Raw genomic sequence first — 19,830 nt, 5'->3', positions numbered from 1 at the left:
TTCTAAACAGTGTCAGACAGACTGGCTGCGTCATTGCTAAAAGGTCTTGCATATTCTAATGCTTATCTATAATTATAGGTACACCCACTTCATGTCATTATATCTGGAAAATATGCTGAATTTTGTAATTGTACATTTTTTAATGGAAATATAGCTTTGACTTTTCACATAAATGTATGTGACTTAAAGATGTCTTAGTGTCCTTACAAAAATCCTTGCAAGAAAATCTTTCAAAGACTTTTTTTCTTTTTGGAAGAGATCCTTTCTGCAGTCCTTTCATTGAAGTTGCAATGTTAAGTAATTGTTTTCCAGGAGAAATGGATTGTGTTAAATATATGTATTTCACACCATTGTTATATTGTTGGATACTTGAGAATTGTTCTTGGTTCTTGTGCACTTCTCAAAGAAACAAAATAGAAACAGTGAGAGGTTAAAAAAGCCTTATCTTTAGGGAGGTTGTGTTGTTTTGTTGTTTTTTTTCTTTATCATTTAAAATTTACATAGGCATTATTTTATAAGTTAGTAAATACACACTGAGCAGAGTTCCTGAGAGGCATTTAATGTATAAATTGAGTTTTTATAAGTTTGGGAGTTTGTCCTTATCTTTTATTACTTGATTTTTATTCCTTTCAATTTTCTAGGTAGCTGCAGTAAGCACCATTGTAAACAGAGGAACACCACTGAAAGCATTTGTTTTTAGAAACTACAATCACTTCCCTGGGGTTAAGTCTCATTATATCGGAGGCTGTCAGTATAAACTGTGGCAGGCCATTAGAGCATCGTCAGCTGCACCAGGGTACTTCCAGGAATATGTTTTGGGCAATGATCTTCATCAGGTAAGCTGAGATCTTAGCCTTGAGTAAGTATTTTGCCAGGTATAATGCTGGAAAATCAGAATTAATCAAATACTTCTATAGCAGTAAGAAAATCTATGGCAGGTAGGAGCAAGGAAGAAAACTTTTCACGTGTATAGCCTTTATAGAACCAGAGAACGGCACTGGCTTAAAAATTGCAGGCTTCCTAATATGAACTGAAGTTTTTCTGCTGTTCCTTTCTTCTCTGCCTGGGAGGGAACCTTATATGAGTTGTAAATGGCCTTTGACTTCCTGCTTACATCTGGTATTTCATTGGGCGTTATTTCACTGGATGGATGGTATGGCTTTCCATCTAACAGTACTGCAAAGTGTGAAAATTTCAAGTTGCATGTTTCAGTGCTCCATTTTATTAATGAATCATTTCTGTTTGTTACATTTTACTTCTTTTTACTGATAGCTTATTAAGTTCTACACTGATTCCAAGTTGAAAAGCAAAAAGAATAAGAGATGCTATGGTAGTAAGAATAAATTCAGAAGACAGCTTCAAAAGAAATTCACTTTGAGTGTGAAGTGGTATATCCTATTAACAGTTGTATAATCAATGAATATTAAGATGCTATAATTATGAGATAAACAAGAGAGTTAGGCAAAGCAGACTATGATAACAAAAGAGAATAAATAGAAGGCTTACTCCTATCCTGGGCTCACTCACAAAACTCCAGCAGAGCCAATCTCCAGAAGAGCTCCTTAGCCGTTGGTAGTCAGCTCTTCAATAGGTCTAGGAGGGGTGGAGCCTGGCTCCACAGGTGAATTGCCTTCACCTGTGCTCCTCTGGCTGACTCATTGCTTGCCTCAGGTGATCAATTAAAGGTTCAGCCCGTGACTCAGCAGTTCTCATACAACAGTGAATGCTGTTTTATTGTATTACAGCTTCTTTTGGTGACTGCGAGTGGTAAAGACAAGAGGAAATTAATTTTATGTAGTACACCTTTTTTTTAACTTCTGTTATTGTCCTTCAGTACTTGTTGACTGTTTGTTCTATAACTCTGAATTTGAAAGAATCCTTTTTATTGTATTTATTTAAAAGTAGCGGTGCTTATTTTGGGAAAGATACATTACAGATCTCTTGCAGAAAGGGCTGTAGGATGACTGAATCTGAGGCCTTCAGCAAAGACAGTATAGGATTGCAGTCTTTCTAAAGAAAGCATCTATTATATTTCCATCGTGTTAGTTCACATGGTGGCATTAGTCTTAACTAATGGAAAGCAGCAATGGCATATTTGTGTGATGTGTACCATAATTAAGCATGAATGTACCTGGACCACATCCAGAATTTCTTATGGTATTTATTAAAATACTATAGAATCTCATTAGCATTGTCATGCGTTAAGTAATACTGAAGTTTAAAGACTAACAAATAATGTGCTAAGAGTCAGTAAACGGAAGAAATGATAGAAAGGCAAAACAGGTAGAAGTTAATTTGAAAAACCAGCATAGGAGGAAAGTGCAGAAACTTGTCTCTAACAGTCCTGTGAAGAAACTGAAAGCAAGTCTGTGCACATTTTCTGCCTAATTGAGCTCTCCTGCTTTATTAATGATATTAGGAGAGGGTAAAAATACTTGAGGAAACTGTAGGCCATGGCTTGTAGACTCACAGGGCAGTCTGTATGCAACATACTAGGATTTGAGGGTATCTAACATTTCATATAGATTTCTTTTTCCAGTGCTCAGTTTCTCTTTCTGTAATGTACACAGTTGCATTTGCTGAGGTTTCTGGAAAGCATAATGAGAAAGTTTATTGTAGACCTTATCCACTTCTTCTAGTGTAAGATAACTTTTTAATGTGTAATGTACTTAACTCATTCATATTAAATGAATTCACCTAATTTTAAACATTAATTAATGGAGAGTTCTTATTGGGAATTTTGTGTGTGTTGCAAAGACATCAAATACTCATTAAATGTAATGATTGAAAATGGCGATTTGAAAAGGTAAGCTGTATTTTGAAAAAGCATTTATAAGGAGCTGGCATAGTTGCATTCAAATATATTAAAAAGTATGCAAGTTGGGGGATAATGTTTTCATGAAGGGCAGGAAAGCCCTCAACCAGATTGAGAGTACTTTTATTTTCTTCATAGCTGTTTCTCCTTTCTGTTTCGGACTTTTTTGTTTTTCTTTTTTTTCTTTTGTATGTGTCTGGTTTTCCCCAAAGCATTTTAATCAGATGCCACCCAAAGTAAGCAAATAAGTTATTTTATTTTTCTGTGAAGCTAGAAAGGGAGTGGCACATCAGATATTCTTTTTGAAATCTTGAAACACTGTGGTCTTCCACCTGTCAAAGCAGAACTGGAAAGAGAGCTGGTTTAGTCTTTGGAGCTGCTCCAAGCTGCTCCTTAACTACTTGATCGGTCAGGGTTAAGCTATGCAAGGCACTTTTCTTCCTCTTCTCGCCATCCTACTCCCTCTTTCCTTGAATTGAGAGCACATCAAAGTCAGTCTGTGCATCCGTATGAAGAATAGCTCTATAGTATGATTTTAAACTTCTACGAAGTACTAAACTGCCAGACTTTGGTGAAATGTATTAAAGTGGATAGTAATAACGCCTATATTCACTTTAAATCCTATTTAGCAGACTAGAGAACGTAAAATTATGATTAGTGTTATTAGAGATCAGGTCCAATATTCTCAGATATATAGAGTTAGGATGACATCTAGTTCATTTTCCTTACTTAGAGTTCTTTTGACAAAGCTCTTCGCTGTGATAGAGTCAGCATTGCCTCACAAACTCACAGTTCTTTCTTAAAGCACTCTATCTGGTGTATTTGGATTGCTGAAGAGCAAGAGATTAGGATGTGGCTTGCTTAATTCTACAAAATTCCTAAGGCTGTAGATTTTGTATTCTCTTTGCAGGGAGTACACCATGGTAAACACTGCAGAATTACATATGTTTTCAGTATTTAAACAGTTTATTGTAGTAGAAATAGATGCTAGATTTTCTAGTTATTCTTCCATATCATCTGAAAAATCTATGTTCTTTCCAAGCATGTTATGTTAATATCTTGAACTCTTTAAAATTTTTGGGCTTGTTGTCTTTTGTCTTTCAAACCTAGCTGATTTTTTTTTTTTTTTTTTTTCCCCCCAGATTATATTTTTCTTAACACGTGGGATGTGCTTTTTTTTTAATAGACAGCAGGCTAGCATGGTTCTATATGGCAAATGCTACGTAACTATTTGCATGCAGATCTGCATATCATTTAATTTGCATCAGTGCACATTCAAACTACCTTGAATTACCATGTTTTGATCCTGAGGGAAGAACCTTCTTGTGTTGAGCAAACTGTGACGTGTATGTTTTTGAATGTAATGGTACCTCAGTGGAAAATGTAAGATGATCAAGGAGTTTTATTTCTAGTAAGCATCCAAGATTGAACACAATACATACGTGTAAATTTTTCCAAATGCAATATGAAATTCAGTAATATTTCTGGTTAAAAAAGCTTTGTTACTAATATTTCAGCTTCAGGATTTTTTTTTTCAATAGGTTAATATAGTTCTTGTAAGTATTATTAGATTTGGTCAAGCATCATTACTGTAGAAGTTCACTGTAACTGGCCAAGAATGTTAACGTGATGGATCGTATACGATGCTATCATAGCTTACATGGAAATGCTTATTCTTTTCTATTTATCAGCCTGCACACTAACAGATTGCACTGCTTTTGAACTACAGATGCAAATGAAGTATGCCATTGTTAGGCAGTAGTACCATGTTTTTTTTTTTTTAATTCATCAATATAATATGCATTCATTGTATGCCAGAAGATTCAGTATTGTAGTACAGTGTAGGAAATATGATGGTTTTCTGTGGATTTTTGTTTTTAATGGATTGGAAACTTGTATTAATTTATCAACGTAATCATTTCTAGTTTAACTTATATATAATCTACCTCTGCATTGCTGCTCATGTTTCTACATGATTCAAAAAAATAGAGAAGGCCAAAATGTGAAAATACTTGTAAAAAGCCTTGAAAAACTCAGAATGGTAAATACAGTGAGATTTGTTTCTCAGCACTGTCATTTGGGACTCTAAAGGATTTTACATAGATGCCAGGCTTTGTGTTGGTTTATCACTCAATTGTATGTTGAAATCCAAATGAAAGACACTCTGTCATTTGATTTGACTTCAAATGTATAAAAATACTTACTTTCACAATGGAAACATAGTGGATTTTTTTTTTATAGTCAGTCTGCATATTCTCTTTTTATTTTATCTGGCCTTTGTCCTTCTCAGAGTGCATGAAAGAGTTGGATGAGAGCTGTGTGTAAGGTTGAGATTAGTTCTTAAAGATGCTCTGTGTAACGCTAGCTGTATTTGCTGCAGTCATGCCTGAGCTGAACTGTGCCTGTTCACTTTGACACTCACATTTCCATCCATCCATATATATTTATACATGCATGTGTATTTGTGTACACACAGTCATGCCCTTTCTCTGGGAACATTCCAGTCTCACTTCCTGTATTAGCCTCTGTAAATGTTTGAGAGGATTGCAGTGTGTTAATTTATTAATAAGTTAATAAATTATTTCTATAATTCTTCTGATAGAACTGCTAAAAGATATTTCCAGGTGCCCAAATGCTTTGTTTTTATTTGTGCAGTTGATAACTTGATGACAGGTTTGTTAAACTTCCATTAAAAAAAAAAATAAGCAGTTCAAAAAAAAAAAAAAAAGAAAACAAATAGCAATATTTACATTCAGGTCAACTGTGCCATGCTATCTTGTTCCACTCTGTCAAGAAGGAAAAACAGCGCAGCTGTTGGTAGATGAGGGGAGGAGGATTAATATTCTTTGTGGTTCAAAAGAGGAAGACATTAGCATTCAAAGGGATTTAATCCCTGTAACATGCTTCTCCAGGAACCGTGCAAGTCAAGAGAGACAGAGTCATGATGTCACAGTGTACAAGCTGTATTGCCACACATCAGCTTTTTGATATTAAAATCTATTTAAGAAGCACTGAGTGTCTCTTAAGCTCTCTGCAGGCCTGCTACAACCGGGGATTTTTTTTCCCCCTACTTCTCACGGAGGGGCGTCATATTTTTTTTTTAATTGCTATTCTGTAGTGTAAAAAGCATTTCTTTTTTAGCTGTTCAACAGTGTCACTTCAGTAGACAGTGCAGTATGCTGAGCAAATTGCCAATTAATTAATAGAGCAATTTGAGATTTAACAATCATTATGCACACTTCACTTACTTGATTTTACGGTAAAAACTAAACCTGATTAATTAGGGCGTGGGGAGGATGGGAAGGCATTTAACAAAGCCATACATCTTTCTCAAAATAAAATATGCACTGTTTGACACAACTTTTTCTTAAGCATGTTCCCATGATTTCACTGCTTTGTTACAATTCATTTAATAAAAATCTAGTGTTGACTTACAGTAATGCTAAATAATAATATTTCCCAGACCACCTTTGAGCAAGATCAAATACTGAAGTGGTTGAGAAATCGGCAGCTAATTTGTTAGTTGAGCATTAATAATCCAGGAGAAACAATGCATATGGTGAGAACATGAACTAGAAATAATATATATATATACATATATATATATATACAGTAATATAATATGTAACTGAAATTTCAAGTTTCCTCTCATTGGAGGGGAAAAAAACCCACACATTTTCTTCATATTCTTTAGACTTCTTTCCTTTTAGTCGAGGGTAAATTTGCAAGCGCCATTTCATGTTTGTAGCTTGTTATGAGAGAGGCCTTCAAAAGTGATTCGCTTAATAGATCCTACCCTAATTGGTTTTACATGGTAGCTTTTAAAATTAGATTCAAGGGTACTTCCCAGGCTCTAAGAAGACATAGAATATAGGTCACATTGGAGTTCTTTTCATTCTTAGGATATGCCACGGTGATCAGCATGCACCAGAGCTTATGCAGACTGTGCTTTAATAGGTGTATCTTGTTCTCACAATGATAGAAACAAATATTTCTTTGTTTCTCTGTCTACTTGTTGCCATACGCATTTTGTTCACTACTTGGATACATGCAGTTTGTTTTCTCCTGTGGATTCTATGGATTTGGTTAGCAGCTCATAGGGTGAATGGCCAAAGGGCAGGTTAGCAGCCTTCACGAAAATGCTGTGTTTACTGCAGCAGTGTTTCTTTGCAGACAAGACTGCTTTTAGGATTCCCAGCAGAGATTTGCTAAATGACTTGGTTTTGGAAGATTTGTTTAATGAAAGGAAATAGAGAGTGTGTTTTGTTTAGGCATTTAATTTGGAAGCACTACGATGTCCAGAGTGATTTGTTACTGTAAATGTAATATTTCAGTGTACTTATATGAAAAAGAAAAAAAAAAAATCATTCCCAAAGGAGCTGTATTAGGTTGCATTATTTTTTTCTTTACTTTGTCAATCCATGTGTCCTTACTAACACCATTTACCAGCTAGTATTTGCTATAACTAAATATCGTAAAATTAGAACTGACTGGAATAAAAAAGAATTGAGAGCTGAGGCAATGCAGTAGTGTGTCCAGTCAGTCTAGGTTGCTCCTCTGAAGTGCTGACGCCACTGGTCATTGTTTCTTAGGAGATCATAAAGGAATATTTTCTGTCAGTTGCCTTGTGATGGCCAATGGGGAGGAAAGCCTACCAGAGTGCTGTTACTTTTGATACAGTTACCTTGTTTATGATACATGGTGGTCTGTTGGATGTTGCAAGTAATTACTTCATGCTTTGTCACATGCCATCCACTCTGATTTGCCTTCTGCATTGTAGTTTAGTTTAGGAAACTGCCCTCTTTTTGTCGTGGATGCAGGTCTTAGCACCACAGTGATGATACTTTTCACCATGCATAGAAAACGTGCATGAAGTTGGTTGGTTAGCACCAAGTACATTCGCATTAGTTGAATGGGATACAGTGCCTAAGCCCTGTTTCCTGTGCTGAGCTTCTCTTTTAGTGCGTGGATTAATCTATAGTGCTAATTTTGCAAATTCCAAACAGGCTGATCTCTTTGATTCTTTATGTTGCAGTTTTTGTTCTACTGAGTTATGTGTCCAACTATGTCTTTAGTAGCAGTGTACTTTTTTATATATTTTTGTCTCATGTTTGAGAATTATTTCAGCTGGCATTTCCTTAGGGGGAAAAAAAAGAGAGTACAGATCAAAACAGTTTGCCTTGGGTAAAATCCAGTCTCTGTCATCGTTGCCAGTTGCATTATAGACTGTAATTCATAAACATGTAAAGCTGTCTCTGCTGTTGCTACCCTTGTAGAAGGTTATTTTGAGAAGGATATTTCTTCATCTTTTGATGGCCAGAAGAGTTCTGATTTTGTTTATTCGTAGCTGTTCATAGTGGATATGAGTTCTGCTTGTATCTGTTCTGTTCTCTCGTTTAACTAACTCTTCTTTTACTTGTATTTACACCCCCTCTCTCACTGACAATACAAATACTAGATTGTTTATATCAAAATGCTGACTCCATGTTAATTACCTCCAGTAATTAACTTGCTTTTTCTTAAATTTTGTTCATTTTAAGATCAAATCCTGTAATTATGAACCTGTTTTGTTCAGTTTCAGTGTAATAAAATCTAACCTTTACATCACAAAGAGTGGAACTATTAAATAATGGAAATAGTTTGAATAGTTTTGTTTAAAAAAATTAATAGACTAATTTCATTTGACTTCAAAGTATGAAAAGTAAAACTCCTCTTTAGCACTGCCTGTGCTTTACAAACATAACAGGGAGAGCAGAAGTTGGGATGTGTGTTTGGCGTCACTGTAGACTTAACCACAACCCAGCTTTTTGTATTTACACTGCACACTGTGATCCTTTCTTGTTGGTTGTTTTAAATTCTGTTGTTCGTTACTTAATTAATGTGATTAAATGTGGTACACAGTTTATGCCTTTAATGGAATATCCGACTATACATTTCATTGCCCAATAATTCTTTCTAGCAAATCTTCACCAATACAATGTAAGTACATTTTCTGTGTCTGACATAAAAATTAATTCAGTAATGTCTTCAGAGCAGCTGGTCGTTTTCTGTGAATTAATGACCTGCTGGGATGAGTTAATAATTTAAGATAATCACCTAGCATTATACCTCTGCCAACCATTCATTCTAAAGAAATGTCAAGAGCAAACATGGCTAATGTAGAAGAAAATGTAAAATATATTATTAAATATTTAGCAATAGCAATTGGTAGCTCTCAGAAGCATTTAGCATGAGATTTGTATGTATATAAACAACACAGAGTGGCACTGTTAATTTTTAGAAAAATAAGTACTGTATAGGAGAACAGCTATACTGAAAATTAAACTTAGTAAACTTTCAATCCTTATTGGATACTTCCTATAGTTCATGTAATGTGATCTTAATATAGGGTGTTCTTTTTTCAGTTGATGTAGTAGAAGTACAAATGTAGCTTTTAAAATGTTCCAATTTTTTACTAATCAAAGTCAGAAATCATGGAAATATTAATATCAGTGTCATTTAATAATGCAAATACAAATTCATTTAATTACATTTTCTGCACAAGTACTTTCTAAAGAGTTTTTCTGTTAGCCCATTCAAATGGAACCAGTTTTCTGCTCTAAACTGGAGCAGTTGTTTTCACAGTTCCAGTATCTGTTTTTCTAGGTTTTTTTTTTTTTTAAAAAAAAAGCCTTTATGAAATGATGAGCAGAAGACATTTGAGGAATATTAAAGGAGCATCTGAATTTCATTCAGAATCTCATTCTGAAATTCTTAGAACTTTGGTGTACAGGAGGAATGCATTCATATTCTCACTCCCATCTTCTATACTGAGAATATTCACTGCTGCTCAGATGAACATTCTGAGATGATTTTGCAGAATGATTTGGCAAAGCCTACTTTTTATTTAAGGAAACCAGGCTTAATGTTTTTGGAGTGTTTTAATTTTTCAGAGCACTAATCTCTTACCGTAGTGCAGAGAGTCTTCAAGTCCTCATTCGAAAAACAGTGAACGTTGTTCTTAATCTGCAGCTGTTAATTATTTCTATGTTGACTTTAAACACAGAATTTGAAAAGTACTTTTCAAAGTCTCTTCAGAATCTTAGCCTGTCTTGTTTTAGCCTTTGACAGCTTTGTTCTAGTACTTTTTCCAGTCCTTCTGTATTTACAATGAAAGTAAACAGCAGAGCAAGTCTGTAGAAGTGAGCTAAAATGCAAAGCATGTCTGCATAAGCAGTGAGGTGAAATGGTTACTATGGAGCCTGCAAACTCAGCTTCCAAAGGTCAGACTTGGCTTTCTTAAGTCATATCCTTCACCCAGTGCTAGATTATTTTCTTCACAAAGCTTAACATCACTTAAGTGAAACTTCAGGATGCTGCACGCAGCAATCAGAAGGTGCAGTGTGAAATTGACAAAATTAAGAAATGAAGTGACAGCTTATGGGTAAACAATGTGTTCTGAACTTCGTTTTAAGAAGAAAAACAAAAACATCCATAGTAATGTGTGATTTAAACTGCTTTTTTATAACATCTTCAGTTGAAGAACTGTTTTATAATTTCTGGTTTGAATAATTGAGTGGTGATTTCATGCATGTTCACCTTAATTATTTACATAAAACAAGAATTCAAGAAGGTTCTGTGCTTCCAGGCTCCTGAGTGGTCTGGAGCACTTCTTTTATTTGAGGTCTCTGTGTATTTTCCTTTGGATTATGAAGTAAACGGGAAACATTTGACAATATTTAAGCATGCCTACCTTAATACCTAGAACTGTATGAGCAAGGAGTCTTCACCAAAGAGATTTCATTGGAGCATATACCTAAAAAAGTGCACTTCTGTTTTTATTTAAATATTGATCTGGTAGTCAGAGCACAAGGGAGCCTTCTCTGCTTTGTAACTGTCAAAACACTTGGAGAAAATATTAACTACAGCTCTAGCATAGCTAACTAACAGGGCCCTAAAAGAATGGTTATGCTTCCACTGAGGAGTTCTAGAACTGAAGAAAATGACATGGCAGATGATGCACAGAACTGGATTTATTTAGCCTGAAAAAAGAGAAGGTCAAAGAGGAGGCAGAACGCAGCCTTCTGTCTAAGGGGGAGAATCTCTAGCTGGACTTTTTAAAAAGCACAGAACAAAGTGCAGACAGTGAAAGCTGTAGAATCTCTGTTCTTGGATGTTTTCAAACTTCAGCCTGGTGAGGCCCTGGGAACCTGACCCAGCTTTGAAGTTTGTCCTGCTTTGAGCAGGAGGCTGGACCAGACAACCTCCTGAGGTCTCATTCTCTTTCATTTTCCTAAAGTTCTACACTCTTTAAAGAAACAGAACATGAATCATGTTATGATGTAAGTTATTTTAGCTGTAAAACAAACTTTTAAAAGCCTTTCTTACAAAATACAGAACTACACCAGTATAGTCTGGAGTCTTTAAAAAACAAAACAAAACAAAAAAACCCTCAAATATGCATTTTTCACACACAGCACATACCTTGGAAATGAGCTGAAGGACTGACTTACAGTAACTCTTTAAATGACAAAAATTGCTGATCAGCATCCACAAAAACATGCAATTGTCTGACTATGTGCCAGGCAACCAGCCAGAGTAGACCAGTGACTCATTTGCTTTGTCCTCCCATTCTTAGATTGTCCTTGACCACATTTCACCATCTCCTCTCATTCAGTTAGTTCTCAATGTAACTGCAAACTTTCCACTTCCCGAGCATACATAGTTACCCCTTCCCTGGGCTGCTATAATCAGTGCACTGGCAGCTCTTACACACTCCTTCATACTCTAAACTTTGCAAAACTGCGTCACACTTCAGTCATCTTAATTTGCAGACAGCACACTGAGCACAAAGTGCAAGAGTAGAACATTAGTGCAAGCAAGTGCTGACGAGGGGTATGCCACTTCCCTAGTGACATCATGTCAGCAGGTTAACAATAGGGAAGAAAACTTAAAAAATAATAATAATAATCTGATAAAAATAAAAAATAATGGATAAAAATAAATAGATAAAAATAATAAAAATAATGGAGGTAATCAAACAAATTTTAAAATGGAGCTTAATACATGTATGAACAAGCTTCGTTGTCACAGCGAAGCACTGAAGTCAAGCACTCGGACTTTGCTTTCAGTTTTTTGCCAAAGACTTTCCAAGTGGCAAACATTCAGTTGTTATACTGAGCTTAACATTTTATCAAGTGATTCCCAAGTGTGCTTTATGAAATATTCCTCTTCCCAATACAGATTTTTCTAGAACTCCTCAGTGGAAGCATAACCATTCTTTTAGGGCCCAGTTAGTTAGCTATGCTAGCGCTGTAGTTAATATTTTCTCCAAGTGTTTTGACAGTTACAAAGCAGAGAAGGCTCCCTTGTGCTCTGACTACCAGATCAATTTATTTAAAACAGAAGTGCACTTCTTTAGGCATACGCTCCAATGAAATCTCTTTGGTGAAGATTCCTTGCTCATGCAGTTCTAAGCAATATTTTTAATGTGAGAATTTCATTCTTTGAATTAATGTGTAGTAATGTTTCTGGAGCTGCAAAACATGAGTTAAATTATTGCACTGCTTTCTTCATTAAGTCTTCTAAAGCTCAGTTTAACTAATAACGTTATCTACTGATTCAGTAGTTGATCACTGAAAGCAGAAGAGCAATATCATGAAGATCTTTGTCAGAGTAAGCTGATTTGAAACACAATATTGATTGGATCATTATCAATAATAATCTGAAGGTGAAGAAAATAAATTAGTTACCCTTGTTATTGAGTATTACTTCTGACTTTCCAAGAATAGCATATAGCTATATTGATTCTAGAAATTATATAAAGGTGTCTTAATGAATAATTACTGTCATTCCAGTAGACCTGAATTGAAAACTGTTCAAATATGAAAATAGCTGCAGAAAGCTGTCGGTATTTTTGTGGCACAGCTTTGGTGTGTGTACGCTGCATCAAAAGATGTGTGGGCAGCTGGATGAGGGAGGTGATTCTACCCCTCTGCTCTGTGCTGATGAGGCATCGCCTGGAGTACTGTGTCCTGATGTGGAGTCCTCAATACAGGAGAGACATGGACCTGTTGGAGCACGTGCAGAGGATGGCCACAAAAATGATCAAGGGATGAAACACCTCTCCTCTGAGGACAGGCTGAGAGAGCTGGGGATGTTCAGCCTGAGAAGAGAAGGGTCCAGGGAGACCTGATGGAGTCCTTTCAGTATCTGAAAGGAGATTATAAGAAAGGAGGGGACGGACCGCATAGCCAGGGTCTGTGGTGTTAGGACAAGGGAAGTGGTTTCACCCTAAAATAGGGGAAATGGAGATCAGAGGTTTTTCCGACACAGATAGTGAAGCACTAGAACAGGTTGCCCAATGATGTGGTTGATACTCTGTTCCTGAAGACTTTCAAGGTGAGGCTGGATCAAGGCCTGGGCAACCTGATCTAGCTGTGCTGTCCCTGTTCACTGCAGGGGAGCTGGACTAGATGGCCTTTAAAGGTCCCTCCCAACTCTAAGGATTCTATGATTCTGTGTTATTTATCACTGGTGTCTTATTTGTCTGTTTGATAAAAAAATAGAGTGCTATTCTGTTATTAACTACACACTATATTTTGATAACACTAAGCTTTCCCATGGTGGAAAAAAATCATGTTTAATTAAATTATATTGGCAAGATCAGTGGAAATTATTTGGTAAGCATTTTTTAATCACTGTTATAAAGAAATAAGTAAGCACCATGAAGATAAGTATTAAGATTTTGTATTAAGATTCATGGGGAATTGTATCAAGGACAAAGACATCCTTGTATTTTGTTTTCTGTGTAGAATTAAATTTATACGTAAGCGAGGATAATAGGCACTGAAAAGACTATTCATTTTAGCACTGTTCTGAGCAAAGTAGACAGTAGTCCAGAAGCAGCTCAAAGATCTTTTTGTAGGTTAAAATAGAAGCTTGATAAACAAAAAAAGACAAAACTCCACATCTCAGCAATCCCATTACTACTTGTCTAGCACAGCTGTAGTTAATAAAAGTTCCTGTAAAGTGTGCAGCAATTCCATAATGTCTTTCATTCTAAGCTCTGTTTGAATGTCATTGGTTTCTTTGTTATTCTTGTAATGTGATGGACAGGTACAGGATATAGGTAGTTCAGGGAGCTTTTGCATAGTGCTTTTGCAAATATTCATCCATATTCTGTCTCTTCTATATTTTATATGGTTTTTTGAATGGCTATAAAAATCTTGGCCTCTGCTATGATTAATTACTGTTCTTAACTACAGAAATCTTGAAAACAAAAGTCTCTCTTATGTTCATATATTCTTAACTACAGAAATCTTGAAAACAAAAGTCTCTCTTATGTTCATATATTCTATTGCTTGCATTTAGTATGCTTTTCTGAAGTTGGCTGTCTTAGAAGCCTAGAAGACAGAAGTACATACTGAAGTAGCAGAGATTACCAATTAAGTGAGCGAGTTCAATGCAGGGCCACAAAGATGATGAAGGAAGCATTTCAAATGAGGGGAAACAAAGAGCAGAGGCTGCTCAGCCTAGAGAAGAGAAGACTTGTAGGGGAAGGGTATCTTATCAATGTGAATAAATAAAGGTTTGGAGAGAATGTAGAAGAGGGAATGCCCTTAGAAAAGATGAGAAGTAACAACACAAATCAAAAAAGAAAATTTTGAGGGTGGTCAAACACTGAAAGAGATTGCCTAGAAAGGTTTTGGAGTCTCCATGTGTGGAGATACTCAGAACTGAACTGGTTGTAGCCCTTGGCAGCACACTTCAGCTGATCCTCTGCAAGGAGGGGGTTTGGACTACATGACCTCAGTCGGTCCTTCCTACTCTGAACTATTCGCTCCCACCAGCAGAACTCACCAGAGATTCAAGAGATGATCTGACAGTGTCCATAAGCCCAGGAAACTTAGCTATGTGGCAGCTGCAAAGCACAAACAGAGCACTTGCACGAAAGATGAAAATTACTGCCTGTTTTAATACAAAAGTGCTATCCAGTTCATTTTGTAATTGCAATTTTGTTTTATTCACATCATATATAGTATTAACCTTTACATTTATTTTTGATTTACAGGATGGAGGCTTGCTTCTAAATAATCCTTCTGCACTGGCAGTTCATGAGTGCAAGTGCCTTTGGCCAGATGTTCCACTGCAGTGTCTGGTGTCGCTGGGTACTGGCCGATACGAAAGTGCAGGGAAGACAAATGTCACATACACCAGTTTGAAAGCCAAACTCACAAACGTTATCAGCAGTGCAACTGACACAGAAGGTTAGTGTCTTAATTTGTCTTTGTTCTCTGGCTCTTTTCAGCTTTTTGATTATTCTTATAATTTCAGTTCAGAGAGCAATTTGCAACATTTTGTTTTTCCCTTTCTCTCTGTCTGACCTGCTGAAACTTCTGCCTAAGCCATATAACCTATAGGAAGATCATGTTTGTTTGACTTCATTGGTGTCAAAATCAAAAGCAGACAAATAGAGAGTTTTAAGTGGTTGCTTTCAGGAAGCTGTTTTCACCCAGCAAGTGTTTGGAACGGGTTGTTCAGAGAAGTGGTGGATTCCATGTCCTTGGGGGGAACATTCAAGCTCAGGCTGGACTGGACTCTGAGCAACCTGACCTAACTGTGGGTGTCCCTGTTCATTGCAGGGGAGTTGGACTAAATGACCTTTGAGGGTTCTTTCCAACTCAAACAATTCTATGATTCTGTGATTCAAATTATAGCAAGAACACACTCAGTAAAGCATGTCTCTTCTTAACTTATTACATGTAGTTAGTGTTTTAATACTAGTATTACAGGTCTTCTGGAGATGAGAACATGAGTGCATTTCTCAGTGTTACCTCCATGAGTCTTCATCACTGTGCCATTGCGGAGCTGTTTTAGCTTATGAGGTCTTGGCTGATGACGTAGGTAAACTGCAGGTACCTGAAAACTGAGAATTCCACTAGTAATCCAGCAGGATTTGTACAAAGGGATATGGAGAGAGGGAGTGGTAAGAATGCAAAGAAGGAAATAAGAGATGAAAGCTGGAAGTAGTCATGGAAACGGAAGTTTAAAGGAGATATAAGAGGAGAGATCTTAAAGGAGGGAGAATTGAGGCTATGGAAGGAGAAGAAAAGAAGAAGCAAAGAGAGGAACAAATAAATCTATTACATAGTCAGTTTATTTCTGCACTGGTTATTTTTCAGAATTCAAACATTTTACAATTCATGAACATTTCAAAACCAAAACGTGTGTTCATAATACATAATGGTTGCAGTTTAAAGAAAGCTTCAAAACTACGTAGTTTTTTTTACTGCAGACTTTGAGATGAGAGTTGAATATATAGCTCTGTTTCATAATACCTTCTCCACTAAGTATTGAGTGTAACAAATCATGAGTGGGGATATGTAAGTTACATTACTGCTGTTCAGAATGTGTTCTTATTCATCAAGGAATGAACATACATGTATCTGGATAGCTCACAAAGTCTTCTTGATTATCATGAATGCAGTCATAGAATAAAAGGTGAAGCTTTTCAGCAAAAGCAGAGCTATGGGGTTGCTTGCAAAATGAGTTGTATTTCTTTGTATAAGGCAATAGTAGGAAAAAAATGTCCTTAGTAAAGCAGCACATATTTACACTTCCTGGGTCATGTCACTCCAGAGCACTCGTTGTTCAGGCTGTAGGACTGTTTGCCTCTCATGTAAATGTTACCGTTTGCTACGTTTGTTTTCGATGCAGAAGTTCACACCATGCTGGATGCGCTGTTACCACCAGATACTTATTTCAGATTTAATCCTCTGATGAATGAAGACATACCTCTGGATGAAAGCCGGAAAGAGAAACTCAGTCAGTTGCAGACAGATGGAATTCGCTATTTAGAACGAAATGAAGAAAAGCTGAAAAAAGCTGCAAAAATACTAACACAAGAAAAATCAACTTTACAGAAATTTCACGATTGGATAAAATTAAAGGCTGATATGTATGAAGGGTTTCCTTTTCTTTCCAAATTGTGAATACCTAATGCATGAAACTCTGTAAATGTAAATCTTATTTCAGAAAACTCATTCAGTACTGTAGAGGAACAGTGTCTGTTGTGAGTGAACAACATCTTTGGAAGCTGTCCATAGAGCTCTGGTGCAAGGATGGCTGTCTTGTGCACGCTTACCTTGATATCAAGTTTTACGGTGTTAATTATTATTTTAGAACTTTAGGGATCTTACTGTTGTTCTTATTCAATTTGTTGAAGTCAGTAAAACTGAAAATTATGAAAACAATGCATTTTTCAATGTACCATATTTATCGTTGGAGCAAGACTCGGTCAGCCGCCAGGCTCATTGAAAATAAACAAATTAATGACAAATAAAATCCTCATTCACCTTACGGTAGGCAGCATACTTGTTAGGCTCTTACATAGCCAGTGAATTTAATAGAAATGAAACCAAAAACAAAGAGAAACGTTGCTTGTGTTAATTGTACTTTTGAATTTCAAAGATAACATCTAAATTCTTTTTCTTTTCAATGGTTTTTGTACATAACTATTCAGTAAGATGTTTGGATGACTATAAATGGCATATTAAATTATGAAGATTAACTGATATTTTTAAGACTTGCTGCCTTTTTTTTTTTCGACTTCAGATTGGTTTGTTCATTATTTGGAAATAATCCCAAGCCCTCCAACTTCATTTGAGCTGCTGTTCTTATCAGAAGGTAAAGGAAATAAAGCTTTAGAACAGTTTAGAACTAGTTAGGCAAGTGAGAAGCTTGTTATAGAAGCTTCAGTTTTTGATGTCAAACTTTAGGTGTCAAGAAAAAATTAGCAGTTGGTACCTGAAATAATAAATTATGCATCGTCTTTCAACTGTCATACATGCACTCTCTTGAAGTTGTGTTAGAGTTGTGAAGTTTTATTTACAGCTTACTGTGATCTTACTACTCATTCCATTGCAACCTCTTGCTTATGTTAAGCGGGGTGGTGTGGTAAGCACTGCCGATACGGGATGTTAATGAAACATTTTCAACAATGCTATTAGAAACTCTATAAGTGCAATGAAATGTGAGTCAGCTGCTGTCGTGCGTTGGGCACCAGGACAAGTCAAGCACTCTTCTCTGGGCGACTTTTTACATCTCAGTAGACAGCTACATGGAACTGCTTACTGTGTAACATGTCCAATTTCACCAAAAAGCAGCATTTGTCCATTTGCCTTTCAGGGGTTATAAGCTGCCATTGCATTGTTTTCTAAATATAATGCTTACCTTGACAGTCACCTTCTCTACTTGTCTTCTTCAATCAAATGTTAGTAGATTACTTTTTAAGAAAGGGACGTGGAAGAGGACAATGGAGATCCTCAGGAGCTGCCACAGCATTTTGTGACTGTGGGAAAGTATTTGATTTGGGCTGGTTTTTATTTTTCAATGTCTGAGTGTTTTGTTTTTTCTTTACTCAAATACCCACTGTTTTCTAGTGTTCCCTCAGTTCTCGGACTTGTTTGGTCGGTGAAGCCAGTAGGTGCCATTAGCACAAAACAAGCTGAAGCCTTCAATTTTTTGTTTAACGCTTCCCCATGCAGACAAATTCTAGGTGCACAAGGATTAAAGAAGCGTTTATTATTCAGCATGTGAGGAAGGAAAAAGAGGAGAAACGGAGAGAAAGAAAAGTTCTAAAGCTACACTGATTTAAAGATAAGAAGTGAAAGAAAGTGTGTGTTTTTTATTGATCAGGGTTTGGTGTTTGTTTTTCTTCCTTTTTGTGTTTGTGTGGTGGTGGTTCTGGTTGCTCCTTTATTACTGTGAACAAAAATAGTTCCTTGAATAGGGCAATAAAAAGTTGTATGATCTTGATACAACTATGCTTTATGCAACTTCCCTTCTGCATTCCAGTTACTAAGAACTGACTGATAGAAAACAAGATCAAGTCTTTCCAATTTGTGTAAATTTAAGCATATAAAAAGCAATGTTAACATTTATAGAATCATAGAAAGGCTTGGGTTGGAAGAATCCTCAGTGATCATCAACCTCCAACCCCTATACTGCATGCAGGGCCGTCAGCCTCCCCATTTAATACTAGACCAGGCTGCCCATCCAAGCTGGCCTTGAACACATCATTTTGATCAAGATGCTTTGCATAGCATTGTGCTGGGTTGCCGGCATCCAGAATTACAACAGACAATGTTGGATATTCTCATGAAACAACATTCAATACAATTACTCCTCTGGAAAAAGGGCAAAGTCAAGCCTTTATCCATAAGGATTCTAAAGATAGTATTAGGAATTCATAAATTTCCTGTCATAGATTTTTGGCATTGTCATTTATTTATGAAAGCACCAACAGAGGACAAGGTGATAAAATCTCCATTTAATTTTTACAAGAATTAAAACTGAGGCGCTGGTGTTGGCCACTCGGGTAAGTGTATGTGCTGATCAACTCTATTAATATGAAATAACTTTGCAGGTGGAATATCATTTCTGTTTTCTGTAATGCAGGATTTTTTCTTCATTTGGAAGTGCTCAGTACTCTGTTCTTTATACTAGAAGTTGATTAAAGAGCGAAACTTGGAAAAGTACTGGTTTTTTTGAATGAGAGCAGAAGATTTCATATTAGCTTCACTTAAGCATTGCATTATTTCTGCTTCTTTAAGTGTTCACTACAAATCTGTTAAAAAAAAATAAAAATTGATATAGAGCCTTGGCCTTTAAGCCTTTCATAAGAATGCATTAAACGTATTCTAGGTTGATGAGAGCAGTTTGTCTGACTTCTGAGATCCCATATTTAAGAAATTACAATGTATTTGCTAAGGCATCAACCTTGCCTGCATGTTAGAAGTGTCCTTGTCAAGGGGATATGCATAAATGCATTTAATCAGTGCTCAGGAGTGCAGGCAAAATGGCACCTGCAACTGTTTGCTTCCCCTTTGCAAAATCCAAGTGTCAGCCCACAAGCGATGGCACGTGAAGTACATGGCCTCATCCTAAACCTCTGCAGAGCTTGATGTTCTCCTCTGGTGTGCAGTAAAGGAGGTTGGATTATGGGTTACATATTTGAGATGAAGGACAGGAGC

At 36.3% G+C, this 19,830-nt stretch overlaps 1 protein-coding gene across 3 annotated transcripts in view; it reads left to right on the top strand.

Moving 5' to 3' along the window:
• Positions 1 to 17,372, top strand: part of PNPLA8 (patatin like phospholipase domain containing 8) — a 35,549-nt gene extending 18,177 nt beyond the window's left edge. For all 3 annotated transcript variants that reach the window (XM_052667950.1, XM_052667948.1, XM_052667949.1), the window contains exons 8-10: positions 642 to 836; positions 14,868 to 15,063; positions 16,514 to 17,372. In XM_052667950.1, the coding sequence (XP_052523910.1) occupies positions 642 to 836; positions 14,868 to 15,063; positions 16,514 to 16,788 (666 nt within the window). In that variant the 3' untranslated portion in view covers positions 16,789 to 17,372. The remainder of the gene's footprint in view (positions 1 to 641; positions 837 to 14,867; positions 15,064 to 16,513) is intronic.
• The last annotated feature ends 2,458 nt before the right edge of the window (positions 17,373 to 19,830 follow it).

Source organism: Tympanuchus pallidicinctus, unplaced genomic scaffold (genome assembly GCF_026119805.1).
Source record: "Tympanuchus pallidicinctus isolate F22 unplaced genomic scaffold, pur_lepc_1.0 scaffold8, whole genome shotgun sequence".
Classification (NCBI taxonomy): domain Eukaryota; kingdom Metazoa; phylum Chordata; class Aves; order Galliformes; family Phasianidae; genus Tympanuchus; species Tympanuchus pallidicinctus.
Note: the sequence above shows the minus strand (reverse complement) of the source record. Positions and strands in the feature narration are given on the sequence as shown.